Consider the following 20,645-nt stretch of genomic DNA (forward strand, 5'->3'; position numbering starts at 1 on the left):
TGTGACATCTTGTGGTCTCTGAGGAAGCGGGAGCCCCGCGTAACGGCTGTAAGGCCGATGTCTGTACCCCCTATGCCTGTATGCCCTTTGTCTTAATCCAATAAACCTAACTGCATGGAGTTGGTGCTGCGTCTCTAATCTACTTCCAATTTGATGAAATTACTGCTGAAGCACATCCAGGTTGGGAGGATTAAGTGTGAAGCTGTCAGATGTTACATCTGGTGCTGACCTTTTCTCTTCAACTCTACCTGTTGTGTTGAGTGAGAACCCACCTCACTGCATCTTAAGTACCTTTACTGTTCAGTGAACCCAGCTCACTGCATCTAACTACCCAGTACCTGTTGTGTTTACTTAACCCACCTCATCACTGCATATACCTAGCTTTGTGTTGAGTGAACCCACCTCACTGCATCTAACTAGGATCTGGGGGGAGGCGGGAGGATAAAGTCTCAATATGTAGACAAGATAAGGTAAAAAGACAGTGGGAGCCTAACATTATGGGGGGTGGAGAGGGGGGTGGAGACAGTGTAAAGATTAAGGAGGTTGGTAAAACTTCAAGTAGCCCATTTCGTGTAAACAAAATTGGTAAATGTGTTGGTAAAAATATAAAGTGCATGGTAACCAATGCTCGGAGCCTTGCAAATAAAATAGACGAACTAGAGTTCATTCTGAATGACAAAGGCTATGACATTGTGGGAATAACCGAGACATGGATGGATGAAAGCCATGACTGGATAGCTAATTTAAAAGGATACAATGTGTTTAGGAGGGATAGAACAGGGAAAAAAGGTGGAGGGGTTTGTCTCTTTGTTAAGAATTCTTTTACAGCTGTCCTCAACGATGAGATGGAGGAAGATTGCGAAGATGTGGAGTCCGTTTGGGTAAATATTCATGGTGGAAATAAAAGTTGCCAATTGCTTATTGGGGTATGCTACAGACCACCTCTTATTAATGAAGCTGCAGAACTGCGATTACTACAGCAGATTGAAAAAGCTGCAAGTAAAAACGAGGTCATAATTATGGGCGACTTCAACTTTCCAGACATTGACTGGGGTATTGAGGCTACCCATTCTGGTAAAAGCAGCAGATTTCTGGCAGCACTACAGGACAATTACTTGACTCAAATGGTAACGGAACCAACTAGGGGGAATGCGTTACTGGATCTGATCATTTCTAATAGACCAGATAATGTATCAAATGTGCAGGTTCAAGAACATTTGGGAAATAGTGATCACAACATGATAACGTTTGATCTGGTGACTGATAGGCCACGGGGCAGCGGGACCACTAAAACTATGAATTTTAGAAAAGCAAAGTTCAATCAAATTAGGCAGGCACTAAGTTTGGTGAACTGGGATAATGTACTACAAGGGGACGACACTGAAGGGAAATGGCAAGCTTTTAAACGTATTCTCAATCAATATTGTAGTATGTATATCCCATATGGAAACAAAATGTCTAGGAATAAAAAAAGGCCTCTATGGATGAATAGAAAGGTTAGGGATAAAATGAAGAGGAAAAAGAATGTCTATAAGGTCCTAAAACAGGAGGGGACTGAGGCTGCACTAAGCAATTATAAGGAGTGCAATAAAAATTGTAAAAAAGAAATTAGGCTGGCAAAGATCGAAGCTGAAAATCAAATCGCTAGGGATATCAAATCTAACCCAAAAAAGTTTTACAAGTACATCAACTCTAAAAAAAGAAAGGTTGACTGTATAGGAATCCTAAAGGATGAGGGTGGGAACTCAATGGTGGACGACCAAGGTAAGGCAGAGTTATTAAATGCTTTCTTTGCTTCTGTCTTCACAAAGGAAACAGCACTGTTGCAAATTACAGAGGCAGAAGAGTCTCAATCTTCTAACTGTAATATTAAATACTTAACGCAGGAAGAAGTAAAGGCAAGACTAAATAAATTAAAAATAGACAAGGCACCTGGCCCGGATGGCATGCATCCTCGGGTCCTAAGAGAATTAAGTTCAGTTATAGCTAAGCCCCTTTATCTTATCTTTTGTGACTCTCTTGCAACTAGCAGAGTCCCAGTGGATTGGCGTACAGCCCACGTTTTCCCATTATTTAAGAAGGGCAAAAAATCTGATCCAGGAAATTATAGACCTGTAAGCTTAACATCAGTTGTATGCAAACTATTTGAGGGGTTACTAAGAGATACTATACATGACTTCATAGTAGAAAATAATCTTATTTCTCAGCATCAACATGGGTTTACTAAAGACAGGTCCTGTTTGACTAACATGCTCAGCTTTTATGAGGTAGTGAATGCTAATATGGATATTGGGAATGCTGTAGATGTGATATACTTGGACTTTGCAAAGGCCTTCGACACTGTTCCCCACAGAAGTCTGGTGCAAAAGTTGAGGATGCATGGACTGGGGAAGAGTTTGTGTGCATGGATAGGGAACTGGCTAATGGACAGAAAACAAAGAGTTGTGGTTAATGGATCATACTCAAAATGGGAGACTGTTAGCAGTGGGGTCCCACAGGGGTCTGTACTGGGTCCAGTGCTCTTCAATTTATTTATTAACCTCCCCGGCGTTCAATTCCCAGGATTTCTTTGCAAAAAGTGATAAAATGTATTTTTAAAACTTTTTTTTTTCCTGTAACTTGCCAAACTGTGTCAAGCAAGGGTCTAGTATACAGTGCAGAAGAGTATTGATGTGTATGCACGTTTATGCTGTTCACAGCATGTTTTTATGGATGGACATTTCTGTCCATACCGCTGAGGAGGTTAATGACCTAGTAGATGCAGTAGTGAGCAATGTTGCTATTTTTGCAGATGATACAAAATTGTGCAGAATCATCAACTCTCAGGAAGATAGTGTCATATTGCAACAGGATCTGGATAGGATGGCTATATGGGCACATACATGGCAGATGAAATTCAATGTTGACAAATGTAAAGTCATGCATTTTGGTCGTACCAATGGTCTAGCACCATACAAAATAAATGGGATACAGTTGGGAACATCAAACTTGGAGAAGGACTTAGGAGTACTCATCGACAACAAGTTAAATAATCGTACTCAATGCCAAGCCGCTGCAGCTAAAGCGAACAAAATTTTGGGATGCATTAAAAGGGAAATAAAAACTCGAGATGCTAGCATAATATTGCCCCTGTTTAACTCTCTAGTAAGGCCACATCTGGAATATGGAATTCAGTTCTGGGCACCACATTACAAAAAAGATATTGCAGTTTTAGAGCAGGTGGAGAGACGAGCTACAAAATTGATACGTGGGATGGAAGGTCTCGCTTACCAAGAAAGGTTAGATAAACTGGGTTTATTTAGTCTAGAGAAAAGACACCTTAGAGGAGATCTAATTAACATGTATAAATACATTAGAGGGCAATATAATAGCTTGGCGGATGAGCTTTTTGTCCCTAGGCCTTCTCAAAGGACTAGAGGACATGAGCTGCGCATGGAGGAAAAACGTTTTAGCCATTTATTTAGGAAAGGGTTCTTTACAGTAAGAGTGGTTAAGATGTGGAATGCATTGCCACAGGAAGTCGTTATGGCAAACTCTATACCTGCATTTAAAGGGGGCTTAGATGCTTTCCTTGCGTTGAAAGACATCCATGGCTACAATTACTAGGTTATGCCTAATGATGTTGATCCCGGGATTTTATCTGATTGCCATCTGGAGTCAGGAAGGAATTTTTCCCATTTGGGGCTAATTGGACCATGCCTTGTGGGGTTTTTTGCCTACCTCTGGATCAACAGGGGTATGTGGGGGACGGGCTGGAGTTGTACTTTGTACTGGTTGAACTCGATGGACGTATGTCTTTTTTCAGCCAAAATAACTATGTAACTATGTAACTACCTGTTGTGTTGAGTGAGAACCCACCTCACTGCATCTTAAGTACCTTTACTGTTCAGTGAACCCAGCTCACTGCATCTAACTACCTGTTGTGTTGAGTGAATCCACCTGGCCACCTCACTGCATCTTACTACCTGTTGTGTTGAGTGAGAACCCACCTCACTGCATCTTAAGTACCTTTACGGTTCAGTGAACCCAGCTCACTGCATCTAACTACCTGTTGTGTTGAGTGAACCCACCTCACTGCATATACCTAGCATCCCCCCGAGATGGACAAAATGGACAAACCAGGTAGAGGAAGAGGTAGAGGCAGACCCAGAGGAAGGCCACCAGGCACCGGCAGGTCTGTGGCTGTGCGAGGTGGTGTTGCTGTGATTTTGTGCGGACCTGGCCCAAAATACAGTGCTCAGAAGAAGGCACGTGCCATCACTTCCCAAAAGGAAGGAGGAGGTGCTTGAGTATTTAACACAGAACACCTCATCTCCCGCAGCCACCAGCGCTACAACAAGCACCACATCCGCTGCATTTGACACTTCGCAGGAGTTATTTGGTGGTGGTGAAATCACTGATTCCCAGCCACTACTGCAACAACAACAAGAAGGCGCAGGTACACCACCTCATACGTCTGAGTTAGGTGGCAATAGTATGGACGTAACGTGTGTGGATGGGGATGATGGACCACCTGAAGTTGGTGCAGTTGAGGAGGTGTCTGAGGAAAGTGCAGCTGGCCAGGATGATTATAATGACGATTATACGGATACAACATATGTTCCCGGTAGAGGAGATGACCAGGGGGACAGTTCAGAGGAGGAGTCAGAGAGGAGTAGGAAGAGACGACTCCATGATAAAAGCAGAGGGAGCTCGTCCTCAGAAACAGCTGGGGGCAGTGTCCGGTGCCATGTATCGCCAGCTATGGCCAGCCAGCCAACATGCCCTTCAACTTTAGCTGGTGATGCCACCGTAGCGCCATCACCCCAGGGGGGCTCAGCGGTTTGGAAATTTTTTCACGTGTGTGTCTCAGATCGGAGCAAAGCCATCTGTTGTCTCTGCCAGCAAAAATTGAGCCGTGGAAAGGACAACTCTCACGTAGGGACAAGTGCCTTACGAAGGCACCTGGAGAGAAGGCACAAACAACTATGGAAAGAACACCTGAGGAAAAGCAGCACCCCTCAAAAGACAAGCCACCCTCCTTCTCCTCTTCCTCCTTCAGGTGCATCGTCTTCATCCAATTTCTCCCTTGCACCTTCACAGCCACCCTCCTCCACACCGCCTCTTACCTTCAGCGGTTCCTTCTCCTCTGCCCACAGCAGTACCCAGCTGTCCGTGAAGGAAGTATTTGAGCGTAAGAAGCAAATGTCTGCCAGTCACCCTCTTGCTCGGCATCTGACAGCTGGCGTGGCGGAACTATTAGCTCGCCAGCTATTACTATACAAGCTGGTGGAGTCGGAGGCTTTCCGTAAGTTTGTGGCCATTGGTACACCGCAGTGGAAGATACCAGGCCGCAATTATTTTTCACAAAAGGCCATACCCAAACTGTACCGTGCAGTTGAGAGGCAAGTGGTGTCATCTCTGGCACACAGCGTTGGGTCAAGGGTTCACCTGACCACGGATGCCTGGTCTGCCAAGCACGGGCAGGGCCACTACATTACATACACAGCCCATTGGGTCAACCTGGTGACCGATGACAGCAAGCAGGGAGTACGTGGCTGCGAAGCAGACCGACTTGTCACACCTCCACGGCTTGCAGGCAGGACTCCAGCCACCTCCTCTCCAACTGCTACCACTGCTTCGCTGTCGTCATCCTCCTCCTCCTCCTTGGCTGGAGCCGCGATCTCCTCTCCAGCTACACAGCCCCAGCACCCCAGGGCCTATGCTGCATGCCAGGTACGACGGTGTCACGCAGTGTTAGACATGTCTTGCCTAAAAGCGGAGAGTCACACTGGAGCAGCTCTCCTGGCTGCTCTTAAAACACAGGTGGAGCAATGGCTGACCCCGCACAAGCTTGAGATCAGCAATGTGGTGTGTGACAACGGCAGCAATCTCATTGCTGCGTTGAATTTGGGAAAGCTGACACACATACCCTGCATGGCACATGTGCTGAATCTGTGACTTTGATGAACAGAGGCGCCAGCAGAATAAAAACAATAATTAAAAGTTTTAAAATATGCTGGGGAGGCAGTGGTGGACTTACCTCTGAAAGCAGACTAGACTATTTGTCTGACATAAATAAACACTTTATTAGTACCCCAATAGATGCAACGCGTTTCGCAGGACCAAGCCCGCTTCATCAGGCAATAAAACAGGGGACAAAACAGTAGCTCTCAGGTAGCACGTATAGCGCCTGAGGCACTATACGTGCTACCTGGGAGCTACTGTTTTGTCCCCTGTTTTATTGCCTGATGAAGCGGGCTTGGTCCTGCGAAACGCGTTGCATTTATTGGGGTACTAATAAAGTTTTTATTTATGTCAGACAAGTAGTCTAGTCTGCTTTCGGAGGTAAGTCCACCACTGCCTCCCCAGCATATTTTAAAACTTTTAATTATTGTTTTTATTCTGCTGGCGCCTCTGTTCATCAAAGTCATTATAGTGTCCACCCTTGGTGGAAGGGGGACCCACCCCTACCTTTCGTCTATCTACAGAGAGCGACTTCTTAACCCTGAGTGAGGACAGGTCTAATCTCCTCACCTGCATACACAGTGGTTGCCTCAGTGGTAACCCTCGTTTGTGAGTATAACCTTCTCACATTACATTATTCACTATTGTCCTGAGCATACTACACCATATTGGGCTCTCGGTGTCTTTTTCTTATGTGCTGAATCTGGTCGTGCAAAGATTTGTGTCCAAGTACCCAGGCTTAGAGGACGTCCTGAAGCAGGCCAGGAAGTTGTGTGGGCATTTCAGGCGCTCTTACAAGGCCATGGCACGCTTTGCGGACATTCAGCGTAGAAACAACTTGCCGGTGAGACGCCTGATTTGCGATAGCCCGACTCGCTGGAATTCCACCCTGCTGATGTTCTCTCGCCTGCTAGACCAGGAGAAAGCAGTCACCCAGTACCTGTATCATTACAGTACAAGGACACAATCTGGGAGGATGGGGATATTGTGGCCCAAAAACTGGACACTGATGCGAAATGCATGCAGGGTCATGGAGCCCTTTGAGGAGGTGACCAAACTGGTGAGTCGTGATGAGGGCACCATCAGCGACTTGATCCCCTACGCCTACTTCCTGGAGCGTGCCGTGCGTAGAGTGGTGGATACAGCTGTGGAGGAGCGTGAACGAGAAGAGTTACGGCGGCAGGAGTCGTGGGAGCCATTTACACCCGAACCCGATGTTCCCACAACACCTGTGCCAGCACAGAGGGGGGAGGAGGAGGAGGAAGAAGAGGAGTCGTGTGGGGAAGGAGAGGAGTCAGACTCTGATGATGGTGATGATGAGGAAGGTGTTTCTGTGGAGGAGGAAGAGGCGGCGGAAGAAGAACAACCGCGGCAGCCGTCACAGGGGGCTTCTGCTGCTCCACGTTCCTGTGGTATTGTTCGTGGCTTGGGGGAGGAAGAGGACTTGCGTCCCATCACTGAGGAAGAGCAAGAGGAGATGGAGAGTACGTCTGCATCCAGCTTTGTGCAGATGTCCTCTTTCATGTTGTCCAGCCCGTTGAGGGACCCCCGCATCAAAAAACTCAAGTCGAATGACCTGTACTGGGTGGCCATGCTACTAGACCCTCGGTACAGGCACAAAGTGGCGGACCTGTTAACAACTCAACACAAGGCAGAAAGGATGCAGCACTTGCAGAACAAGCTGTCGATGATGCTTTACAATGCGTTTAAGGGTGATGTGGCTGCACAACGCAATCAAGGTACCACTGGCAGTAACCCTCCTCCTCCCAAGTCCACGCAGGCAAGGACAGGACGCTCCATCGATCTCAGGGTGATGTCGGACATGCGGACGTTCTTTAGTCCAACTCCTCGCCATAGTCCTTCCGGATCCACCCTCCACCAACGCCTGGACCGGCAGGTAGCCGACTACCTGGCCTTGAGTGTGGATGTAGACACTGCGAAAAGCGACGATGAACCCTTGGACTACTGGCTGCGCAGGCTTGACCTGTGGCCAGAGCTGTCCCAATTTGCCATACAACTTCTCTCTTGCCCTGCCGCAAGCGTCCTGTCAGAAAGGACCTTCAGTGCAGCTGGAGGCATAGTTACTGAGAAGAGAAGTCGCCTAAGTCATGACAGTGTTCAGTACCTGACCTTTATCAAAATGAATGAGGAATGGATCCCCGAGGGCTACTGCACAACCAAAGACTAAGTCAGTCCCCACACACAGCATCTCTGCCTGCAGGCCGCATGCCTTCTCCGCCACCACCAACAGGGTCCAGGACTCTAGGCGGATTCCTGAATTTTTAAGGCCGCTGCTAGCAGCGGCTGCTACACTAATTTTTCTGGTGCGTGTACATGCCTGCCTAATTTTTCTGGCTGCACTGCGGGCGGCTGCAACAAAAAACAAAAGGCATGTACATGTGCCCATCCCCCTTCGTGATCATTACCTTGCCGCGGTGAAGGGGCTTGCGTATCACAATGAAGCAATGACCGCCGGCTATTTGAGTGTCTCAGGTGGGGGTGGCACACAAAAGATCATAAGGTCGTTGCTTCATTGTGGTCAGAACAAATTTGATCAGCTGGACAGTCACTGTTGTTCTATCATTGAGCTACCACATCCCGGCGACCATATGGGCTTGAAAAACGCCACGGCCTACACTCTGGCCACGGTGCGCACCACTCCAGCACGGCCGTCACTACGCAAACAGCTGTTTGCAGTGCGTTACACAGTGAGTTTGGTGTGTCAGTGTGAAGCAGAACTCTAATTACACTCCCTGATTGATGTATACACATGCAAGATGTTTGAAAGCACGTTAGGCCTGCAATTTAGCATTCAATGTGATTTCTGCCCTTAAAACGCTGCTTTGTGTCAAATCCAGATTTTTCCCTGGGACTTTGGGCATGTATCCCACTCTGTCATGCCCCCCTCCAGGTGTTAGACCCCTTGAAACATCTTTTCCATCACTTTTGTGGCCAGCATAATTTTTTCTATTTTTCAAAGTTTGCCTCCCCATTGAAGTCTATTGCGGTTCGCGAACTTTTCCGAGAACCGAACCTTCCGCGAAGGTGCGCAAACCAAAAATCGGAGGTTCGCGACATCTCTAGTAACAAGTATTGACAAACCCGGGTGTTAACTAGTTCCAGACAGAGGGTTATTGAATAACTAATTTATTCAACATTTTCCCCCTGGCTGGTGCACTTAATACAGCATAGTTTCAACTTTTTTAGGCCATTCCAATAAAAGTCCTATGGTTGGGTGTCATACCAGCTCTCAGCAGCATGACATCAGAAATGTCCTGAAAACATTACTCCTTCAGGTGTTTCTTCAAGTTAGAAACAGATAAAAGTCCAAAGGGGGCAGGTCAGGTGAGTAGGTGGTATGGTGAACTAATTGGAAATCCAGAGTGTTCAATTTGGCATCCACAACATTGGACATGTGTGCAGGTGCATTGTCCTGCAAAAAAAAAGGATACCTTTGGTCAACTTTTCACAGCGTTTTGTCTTAATTGCCTCCAATAGCTGGTCCAGGAGGTTACCATAATACTGTCCGGTGAAACTAGAGTCCTCAGGTAGGTAGTCCACTAACAGAATATCATCTTTTGCTCTAGAAAATTGACTTCTTCAACCATGGGGACCTACTGTGGCACCATTACTTTGACTGTTCCTTTGTTTCAGGATCATAGATGTGGAGTCAGGTTTAATCTGCAGTCACTAAGCTAGCCAAAAAGTTGGAAGCAGCTTAAAAACAGGCCAAAACAGCATTGAATGCTTCAATTTGTTCCTTCCTCTGATTACTGTTCAAACATTTTGGCACCCACTTCACTGAAAGTGTGTGCATACCTAGGATAGGCTAGGAGAACAAACCCCACATGCTACATGCTCCCGTGAGATGTCCAATACATGAGCTATCTCTTTTGTGGCTATTTGGTTATCCTCAATAAGCAACTCATGGGCAGCCGGGACAGTTGGGGGGAGGGGGGGGGGAGCACCTACTGCATGGCTAATCTTCAATGTTGGAATGCCTGGTCTTGAAACAAGATATCAAAGTTTTGGCGGTGCTGTAGGACGGACACTTCTCTCCAAGTGTTTGTGACGTCTTAGTGTGAATGTCCGTGGCTGACTAGTAAACAAGAAGTAGCACAGGATTGAGTTTAGGTTCTGGGTAAGACTAAAGGATTTTGACAGTTCTTGGCTGTTAATATGAATGACTGGAATCAGAACCAAGGTGTGTATGACAGTTGGCTGAATATTAAAGTGACAGTAGCAAGTTTGGCAGAAAACATAATAGAATCTAAGCAGAAATTTAAAAATAAAGATTGGTATGACAAAAGACAAAAGTAAACAAGCAATGGAACTAAAGATATAAAACAGAAGACCGAGAGCCCAATATAGTGTAGTATGTACTGAAATAGGGAGGGACTAGTGAATCGTAAGTAATATACTTACAAACCTGGGTTACCCCTGAGGCAACCACTGTATAGGCAGGTGGGGAGATTAAGCCTGTCCCCACTCAGGGATAAGATGTCGCTCTCTGTAGAAAGAAGAAAAGAGGGTGTACCACCCTTCCACCTGGGGTGGAAAACATGTACAGATGTACAGAGGCGCCAGAAGGATAAAAAATGCTAAAAAGTTTAAAATGTTCCGGTGGCAGTGGTGGGCCGGCCACACCAAAACCGACACGATGCTGTCGCTTGAGGTAGTAATAATTTATTCACATACTCCTAAATAAAACTGCAACGCATTTCACGGGCACAATCCCGCTTCATCAGGCAATAAACAACCAGATTATCACACTGTAATATGACAGAGATGAAAAGCATATCAGAGCGCTGTGTGTGGTAAAATTATATCTTCTATTATTACATCCTTATAATGGAACTAAAGAGTTCTGTTCACACTAAAGAAGAACTTAAGCAAAAATGGGAAAACAATAAATCAATGCATTGCAAAGTGAGAGATCAGGAAATAATTGATCTTCACCATGTAATTTGTTCATATTGTTTGATCCACAATCAGCTTGCACATAATCATCTTTATTACTGGCAGACATTAACCTCCTGGGGACCTCCTAACGCCAATAAGCGTGATCAAGACGTCAGCCCCAGGACCGCCTAACGTCAATTGGCATCAAGCCCTGGGGCGGAGATTTGTAGGAGATCGCGTGCGCCGATGCATCTCCGCATGAATGACGGAGCTCTGCTCCCCCATCAGCCTCCCAGCAGCTGAAGCCTTTGACAGCCGATCACGGTGATTGGCTGGTGGGGGGAGAGAGGGGGGGGGGGAGAATAAAAACAACAATAGTAAAACTTATTAAAAAAATACATATAAATATTTATGAAAAAAAATAAACATTGGGGGAGCGATCAGACCCCACCAACAGAGAGCTCTGTTGGAGGGGAGAAAAGGAGGGGGGGGATCACTTGTGTGCTGAGTTGAGCAGCCCTGTAGCAAGGCCTTAAATGTGCAGTGGCCATTTTTGTGAAAAATGGCCTGGTCTTGGGGGGGGGGGGGGGGGGGGGGGACTGTAAAGCCTGTGGTCCTGGAGTGGTTAAAAAAACAGACAGCACCAACTGCCATTAACTATAACCACACTCCCTAGCAACGCGATAGGCTTAAACTGCACAGAGAGAGATGACAGTTGGAAACATCTGTTATTTCCCACAATGCAACAAGGCTCACAGACAGGAAGCTGTCAGGACCATGGTCCTGACATCACACTTTGGGAGGGGTTTCACCACAATATCAGCCATACAGACCCCCCTAATGATATATTTGAGAAAGGGTAAAGTTTTCTCATGGGAAAGGGGGTATAAGCTACTGATTGGGAGGAAGTTCAATCCTTGGTTACAGTTCCTCTTAAGCCTGCTGCCGTGCATTTTGATGAACTGCACAGTGGACTCAAAATGAACAGGTCAAGGTGTGCGGGTCAAGTGAGAGGAATATGGAAGTTAACGCTTTTTTTTCCTTTTAAACAATTCAGATGGCCTGGCTGTCCTGCTGATGCACTGGCTCTAAAACTTTTAGCCATACACCCTGAACAAGCATGCAGATCAGATGTTTTTGACTCGAGTCTGACTGAATTAGTTATTATTATTATTTATATAGCGCTGACATCTTACGCAGCTCTGTACAGAGTATATTGTCACCTAACTGTCCCTCAGAGGGGGCTCACAATCTAATCCCTACCATAGTCATATGTCTCTGTATGTATCATGTTGTGGATGTATCTTAGTCTGGGGGCAATTTTAGGGGAAAGCCAATTAACTTCTGTATGTTTTTGGGATGTGAGAGGAAACTGGAGCACCCGGAGGAAACCCACACAGACACAGGAAGAACATAAAAACTCCTTGCAGATGTTGACCTGGCTGGGATATGAACCGGGGACCCAGCGCTGCAAGGCGAGAGCGCTAACCACTACACCACCGCGCTGCATGCATATTTTAGGTGTTTGATTCAGATACTACTACTACAACCAAAGAGATCAGCAATACTGCTAGGCCCCTAGTATTGATTAAAAGGAAATAAATATGGCAGCCTCCATTTGCCTCATTTCCGGTACTGTATACTGTCCACCAGGCAAATGTTTAATTTGATCACCCTGACAAAAGGGACACAGCATCACATAGACTTGACAGAAAATAGAAGTTGCAAGTAAAAAGATATGTGAGCTAGAAAATCTCAGCACCATGAAAAATACACAGAAGTTGTACAAAAATGTGAAGGCTATTACAAGTGTGCTGATGCCTAGGGATAAAGCCTGCCATAATACAGAATTGTTTTATTGTAATTACACCCTAGTAATAACAGTGACAAATGTAAGATGATGACAAAATGTACAGCCACTTCCAAGACACAAAAGGGTGAGAGAACCCTGTCCTTATGAGCTTGCAATACAAAGGAATGGGGAGGAAACAAGAGGTGTGGTAATAAATAAGATAATAGAGAAATGAAAGAACATTTGCACATTTAGGGTGTGTCACATACACATGCTACTTCAAGCTTTTGTGAAGTCTTCTGAGAACAATCATGTTCCACCTATCTTTTTTGTCAAGTTAATGCAATTCTTTGATGTGATAAAATCATTTTAAAACTTGTAAATATGGCTGCAGTAACGTTAAAATAGTAAAGAGCAATGGTTAAGGTTGGTGATAAAATTACATATTTTGGTTCAAATACATAAAGGAGTTAAAGGGTATGCATTGTTGTATTGCTTTTACATTGATAATTGATGTTCACGCTTTTACTTAATAATAATGTTTTTTTCAAAAGGATTCAATATTACAATAACCAAAAAGGCAATAGCTCAAAGGAAAGTATGTCAGGGCAATAAAAACATTCACTTTGCAAATTCCATATGTAGATAGCAGCAGGTCAAAATATAACACAAAGACCTAAAGTTGTGCCGCTTTGCGCCAATTGTAGAATATAAAACTACCATCTGGGTGAAGCTGAAGATCAAAAAATCAAAGACCGCAAATAAAAAATGGATCAAAACAGAAAGGTAAACAGAACACAGAAAAAAAAATCAGCCCACAAGAAGTAATAACTCTGCCTAAGAAGCAGCAAAGGGTTTGTGGCAGCATATGTTGATGATACTTTGTTGTGAGAGTTCAGTGAAAGATTAAACTGACATTAGTGGACTTGGACTATGAGAAAACTTAGTATCTGGGAGTAGACAAAAGGTGACCACACATGTTACAAGTTTTATGTTTGGTTTTACCTCAATATGATTAAAAGGATCAGTTGTACAGAAAATTGACAGTTTTTTGTTTTCAAACAAAAAATCTGATCGAATTTCCTGTTTCTCCCATTTTTTTTAGATTGGACATGTTGGAAAATTCAATTTTACCAAGAATTGTATGGTGTGGGATGGATTTTTAAAATTGTATTCAACCAGAATAAATTGTATATGACTAAAATGAGTGCAAAACTATTCCAAACATACCAAACGTTGTTGTTTGTATAGAAGAGTTACACTCCTGGGCCTGCTTAGCCAGTACACAGGAGTTCCACAATGCTCTTCACTATTTGTGCTCAGCAGCCTCTGGACAAATCACCACTGACTCCTACTCTCCACTCCTCCTGATAACAGGTGGCTATTCTGAACACTCTTTTCATAGCTTTTTATTTTTTGTTGCAGGAACTTTGGGGATACAGAACAGAAAAAAGTAGGAATACTCTGTGTGTTGTTGGTTACATCTTTACATTGGCGTTTCTGAAGATTCTCTTCTATTGGAAACCTGAGCTGGATGTGTGGTGCCACTGTGTCCCCTGCAGCTTGGAAGAAGCTGATGTAATCTTACTTAGAGCCACAGTAAGTAACCTAGTTTCTGTAATTGTATTACTTTTGTGCAGGAAAATAATGCCAGATTTAAAGGATATTTGTAAATATTCTAAAGAAGTTCTTCAGGCTTTTTTTTTTTTAAATGAGTTCTGTCTTTGCAGATTACTAATTACAACTGCTTAAGAACAAATAGCTAGAAGAATTTGCTAAAAATACATCTGCTGACATAAAATTTCAAATGTATGTTTTTTTCCATAAAAATTAATCAATTTTGAACAATAATTTGTGCAGCTCAGATTTTGAAATAAAAAAAAATCTTTTTAGAAAAAGGAACACACTGGGAGCCATGTATAAGCATATAACAATAAACAGTATGAATAAGGAGGTCTCCCACCTCAGTGAATTGCATGCAGGTGTCTCAAACAAAATGAAAAATTCAGAAAGGGGGTTAAAAGGAGTAAGTCATATACCGTATTTATCGGACCATAAGACGCTCCAGACCATTAGACGCACCTAGGTTTAGAGTACAAAAACCAGAGGTAAAAAATTCAAAACCTGGTGCGTCCATGGTGCTGAGGCATCTTGTGTAGCGTCACCCTCCCCTTCCCCAAACTGTCTCTATCTCTTAATCTAGACTGCCCAGCTAAAGTAACCCCTGTGGCCCCTCCAGCTAAAGAAACCCACACCAGCTACACTAACCCCTCATTCACTGCATTTGCAGCCCATCCAGCATTACCACCAGCCCTACATCTGCCAGTCTCCTCTAACTATACACTATTATCCCCTATACACCAGCATTCCTCCCACCTACCTGGTACACACCACTAACCATAACCCCAAACATCCTCTCCTCTACTCACTTCCTGATCATTATTCTACAAAGCAGCACCTCCCTCCCCACCACACTTTTTGATTCCCACACCCAGGCCCCCCACATATGCCACTAACCCTCTTCTCACACAATGCCTCACACCTCCACTCACCCCAGTCTACACACACACACACACACACGCACACACACTTTAGACCGCACCAACTTAACCCCCCCCCCCTTCCCAAGAGAGAGTAAAAGCCTATCCGGCTGTCTCAGCTGCCTGAAAGTGGCAGTGGTGAGTTGCCATGGTTTCTGTCCCTCCGGGTCCCTCGTTCCAGTGGTCACATATCGTTACACTCCAGCTTTCCAGCAGGCATGGCATGCACGTCCCGAGGTAGTGACCAAAAATAACAATACAGGAGGACTTTTAAGGCCCTGCTGTATATGTGAGATTAATCAACTTTAAATCCTTTAACGAGAATCTGTTATGGAGGGCAAGTCTGCCATCCATTCAAGTGAAAGGTATGCACTGACTGCCAGGTATAATACAATGTGCAGTCAAAGATGCAGTGAAAAGTATGCAGTGACTGCAAACAGCTGTTTGTGTAGTGACGGTTGTGCTGGACTGGTGCGCACCATGACGAGAGTGCAGGTAATGGCAGCTTTCAAGCCCATGTAGTCGGGCTGAGAAAGCTGAATGACAGAACAGTGACTGTCCAGCTGATCACATTTGGTCTGTCCACAATGAAGCAACAACCTTATTATCTTTGGTGTGCCACCCCCCGAGACACTCATATAACCGGCGGTCATTGCTTCATTGTGATACGCCTATCACCGCAGCAAGGTAATGATCATGAAGGGAAATTGACACATGTACATGCCTTTTGTTTTGTTGTTGCAGCTGCAGTGCAGCCAGAGAAATTAGGCAGGCATGTACACCCACCCAAAAAATTATTATAGCAGCCGCTGTAAGCAGCGGCCTTAAAAATTCAGGAATCCGCCTGGAGTCCTGGACCCTGTAGGTGGTGGCGGAGAAGGCAGTCAAGCGGCCTGCGGGCAGAGGTGCTGTGTGGGGAGCGACTTAGTCTTGGGGCAGACAGCCAGTCACACGGCGTGCAGGCAGAGATGCTGTGTGTGGGGACTGACTTAGTCTTCGGGCGGGCAGTAGCCCTTCCGGGATCCATGCCTCATTCATTTTGATAAAGGTGAGGTACTGAACACTTTTGTGACTTAGGCGACTTCTCTTCTCAGTGACAATGCCTCCAGCTGCGCTGAAGGTCCTTTCTGACAGGACACTTGAGGCAGGGCAAGACAGAAGTTGTATGGCAAATTGGGACAGCTCTGGCCACAGGTCAAGCCTGTGCACCCAGTAGTCCAAGGGTTCATCGCTGTTCACAGTATCTGCATCCACACTTAAGGCCAGGTAGTCGGCTACCTGCCGGTCCAGGTGTTGGTGGAGGGTGGATCCTGAAGGGCTAAGGCAAGGCGTTGGACTAAAGAATGTTTGCATCTCCGACATCACCATGAGATCGCTGGAGCGTCCTGTCCTTGCCTGCGTGGACATGAGAGAAGGATTACTGGCAGTGGTACCTTTATTGCGTTGTGCTGTGACATCACCCTTATACACATTGTAAAGCATAGTTGCCAGCTTGTTCAGCAAGTGCTGCATCCTTTCTGCTTTCTGGTGATTTGGAAACATCTTCGCCACTTTGTGCCTATGCCGAGGGTCTAGTAGCGTGGCCACCCAGTACAGCTCTTTCCCCTTGAGTTTTTTTATACGGGGGTCCCTCAAGAGGCTGGACAGCATGAAAGATGCCATCTGCACAAAGTTGGATCCAGACATACTATCCATCTCCTCTTGCTCTTGCTCAGTGATGTCAGGTAAGTCCTCCTCCTCCCCCCAGCCATGAACAATACCACGGGAACGTCAAGCAGCACAAGCCCCCTGCGACACCTGCTGCGGTTGTTCTTCTGCCACTGCCTCCTCCTCCTCCAAAGAAACACCTTCCTCATCATCCGAGTCTGACCCCTCTTCCCCACATGACTCTTCCTCCTCCTCCCCCTCTGTGCTGCCGCAGGTGTTGAGGAAACATCTGGTTCTGATGAAAATTGCTCCCACAACTGTTCCTCCAATAACTGTACCTGTTCACGCTCCTCCACAGCTTGATCCACCACTCTATGCACTCTATGCTCCAGGAAGTAAGCGTACGGGATCAAGTCGCTGATGGTGCCTTCACTGCGACTCACCAGGTTTGTCACCTCCTCAAACGACCGCATGAGCCTGCATGCATTTCTCATTAGGGTCCAGTTGTTGGGCCAGAACATCCCCATCTCCCCAGATTGTGTCCTTTTACTGTAATTGTACAGGTACTGGGTGACGGCTTTCTCCTGTTCTAGCAGGCGAGAGAACATGACCAGGGTCGAATTCCAGCGAGTCGGGCTATCACATATCAAGCATCTCCCTGGCAAGTTGTTTCTCCGCTGAATGTCTGCAAAGCGTGCCATGGCCGTGTAAGACCGCCTGAAATGCTTACACAACTTCCTGGCCTGCTTCAGGATATCCTCTAAGCCTGGGTACTTTGACACAAATCTTTGAATGACTAGATTCATCACATGTGCCATGTAGGGTACATGTGTCAGCTGTCCCAAATTAAAAGCGGAAAGGAGATTGCTGCCATTGTCACACACCACGTTGGCGATGTCCAGCTGGTGCAGGGTCAGCCACTGATCCACCTGTTTTTTAAGAGCAGCCAGAAAAGCTGCTCTAGTATGACTCTCCGCTTTGAGGCAAGACATGTCTAAGATGGCGTGACATCGTCGTAGCTGGCATGCAGCATAGGCCCTGGGGAGATGGGGCTGTGTAGCTGGAGAGGAGATCGCAGCACCAGTAGAGTTGAACTGCCACTCAAGCAAGGAGGAGGAGGATGATAGCGAAGAGGATGTAGCAGGAGGAGTAGGAAGAGAAGGAGAGGAGGTGGCAGAAGGCCTACCTGCAAGCCGTGGAGGTGTCACAAGTTGGTCCGCTGCACAGTCACGTACTCCCTGCTTGTCAGCGATCACCAGGTTAACCCAATGGGCTGTGTAAGTAATGTACCTGCCCTGACCGTGCTTGGCAGACCAGGCATCCGTGGTCAGGTGGACCCTTGATCCAATGCTGTGTGCCAGAGATGACACCACTTGCCTCTTGTAACAAGTAGTGGCTCGGCGGCTGCTGACACGCGGGAGGTGTCTGCAGCCGCCTTTCTCCCTGGCTCTCAAGGGTCTTCCGTTCCTTTGGCATCTAGTACGCCGGGAACGGTCTTATCTCCAGCCCACAGGGTTTCTGTCTTGCACGGGCGCGCGCGGAGACAGGACCTTTATGCTCGGAGAAGGCGCGTCAGTTGACCTGCCGGTCGGCTGACGTCAGAGGTGACTCGCTGCTCGGATTGGCGGATTTCCGAGGTGGGAGTGGCTGAGAGTCTCCCTCTGAACAACCATGGACCCATGTGTCCATGAATTTTGTGAGCCAATTACCTAGTTCTGATGCTAAAACGGTCATATGGGTGGTAGTCGACAGGTTCAGTAAGATGGCCCACTTCATTCCCTTGAATGGACTCCCCACTGCCCAAGAGTTGGCAGATTTCTTCATACATCACATTTTCAGATTGCATGGGATTCCAGAAAGTGTGGTGTCAGATAGGGGAGTCCAGTTCATTTCCCTCTTTTGGAAAGCTTTTTGTCATCATCTGGGAATGAAGTTATCATTCTCCTCCGGCTACCACCCACAGACTAACGGACAAACCAAAAGGGTCAACTAGTCTTTGGAGCAATTCCTCAGATGTTATGTGGCTGAGACCCAGACAGAGTGGGCCAAATTCTTGCCCTATGAAGAATTTGCCCATAACAACTTGAAATGTGCCTCTTCGGCTTTCTCCCCCTTTCAGATTGTTACGGGGAGATCACCGAAGTTCTCGCCACTGCCAGTGGTGTCATCACCATTCCTGGCCTTGGAACAATGGCAAGGGACCTTGAAAGAAATTTGGGAAATGGTTAAAGAGAACTTAAAGAGAGCTTTTTCCACTCAGAAGAAACAGGCGGATAAAAAACGCTCAGTGGAGTGGGAATTCGCACTAGGCGATTTGGTGTGGGTTTCCACTTGACATTCCGTCAAATTGGGTCCTAAATTTATAGGACCATACCCTGTTTCCCGGAAGATCAACAATGTTACCTATGTTGTGTCGTTACCACCCAGCTTCAGGGGTAGTAGAACTTTTCATGTATCCATCCTGAAGCCTGCTGTGTATGTGGACTCCACTCCCCCCCTCCCCCTGTAGTGGTTAATGGGGAACCAGAACACGAAATAGAGCAGATTTTGGATTCCAGGCCGGTGCGCAATTCTGTACAGTACTTGGTCCATTGGCGGGGTATGGTGCAGAAGAAAGATCATGGGTGCCAGCCTCTCGCATGCATGCGCATGAACTCATGGAGGAGTTTCATAGGTTGCATCCTAATAGGCTGGGTGGTTTGTGTCCGGAGTCCACGTCTAGAGGGGGGGGGTACTGTAACAAGTAGTGGCTCGGCGGCTGCTGACACGTAGGAAGTGTCTGCGGCCGCCTTTCTCCCTGGCTCTCAAGGGTCTTCCGTTCTTTCGGTGTCTAGTACGCCGGGAACAATCTTATCTCCAGCTCACAGGGTTTCTGTCTCGCGCGGGCGCGTGCGGAGACAGGACCTTTATGCTCGGAGAAGGCGCGTCAGCTGACCTGCCGGTTGGCTGACGTCAGAGGTGACTCTCGCTGCTCGGATTGGCGGATTTCTGAGGTGGGAGTGGCTGAGAGTCTCCCTCTGCTTCTTAAGCCTTCGTTCGGCATTTGCTCTGAGTCTGCTGTCGTGAATACTTTGTGTTAGCGCTCAGACCTTAGACTAGTATCCAGGTGTTGAAACCAAGGACTTCACACCAGACTAGTAATTGTTATTGTTATTGATTACGTGTGTATGAATCTGGCTATACTCTGACCTCGCTTCTGCTTAACCTCCCTGTACTTCTGCCTATCTGACTAGTTTCTGAACCTCTGTCTGATTACTGATTACTCTGCTGCCTCACGATTCTGTGCTGATACTTACCTCTCTGTTGCCGAACCTTGCCTGTCTGACCTCTCTACTCACCAGTGGGCCCTTGCCACTGGTGAAGTATGTTATAATTTAAGTAGGCCTCAGTTGTTTGGACTGAGTTAGTCAAAAAGGCTTGGGGTGCAGACTTGCCCTCTAAGGGGATTTTCTCTTAGAGAGAAAATCTACAGTTCTGTCAGCAGGACTAGGACATACCAAGAAGCTGTTCTATGGACAAGGCCACAGGTCTCACTGACCTCAACATGTACACCACAAGAACAATCAACATAGGCCATGTTTACAAAATACCACATTCCTGTATGTAAGTGAAAGGCATCATTAAATATTTATCGAGTAGGTGTGTATTATGACACCACGAGGGGTCTAAGCCAATAGTCCAGTCTGGGGGATGGCTAAGATGAGGTCACATTTAACTCTTTCCTGGTCAGTATTAAAGGGTCAGGTGGGCGAACAGAGCTCACTCTGCTTCCTACTTTCCTGCTATCAATTTGCTGACTGGAACCTCTAAGTATTTCC

At 46.3% G+C, this 20,645-nt stretch overlaps 2 protein-coding genes across 3 annotated transcripts in view; one reads left to right on the plus strand and one right to left on the minus strand.

The window, feature by feature from the left end:
• PLAAT1 (phospholipase A and acyltransferase 1) overlaps window positions 1-20,645 on the minus strand; it is a 381,602-nt gene that overhangs the window by 126,485 nt on the left and 234,472 nt on the right. The gene's annotated exons all lie outside the window — the stretch shown is intronic.
• The window catches only part of LOC137571675 (probable cation-transporting ATPase 13A5), a 247,700-nt gene that overhangs the window by 28,279 nt on the left and 198,776 nt on the right, over window positions 1-20,645 (plus strand). Inside the window, exon 2 of the mRNA XM_068281173.1 lies at window positions 14,066-14,239. Within this exon, the coding sequence (XP_068137274.1) occupies window positions 14,066-14,239 (174 nt within the window). The remainder of the gene's footprint in view (window positions 1-14,065; window positions 14,240-20,645) is intronic.

Source organism: Hyperolius riggenbachi, chromosome 4 (assembly GCF_040937935.1).
Source record: "Hyperolius riggenbachi isolate aHypRig1 chromosome 4, aHypRig1.pri, whole genome shotgun sequence".
In the NCBI taxonomy this organism is placed as follows: Eukaryota; Metazoa; Chordata; class Amphibia; order Anura; family Hyperoliidae; genus Hyperolius; species Hyperolius riggenbachi.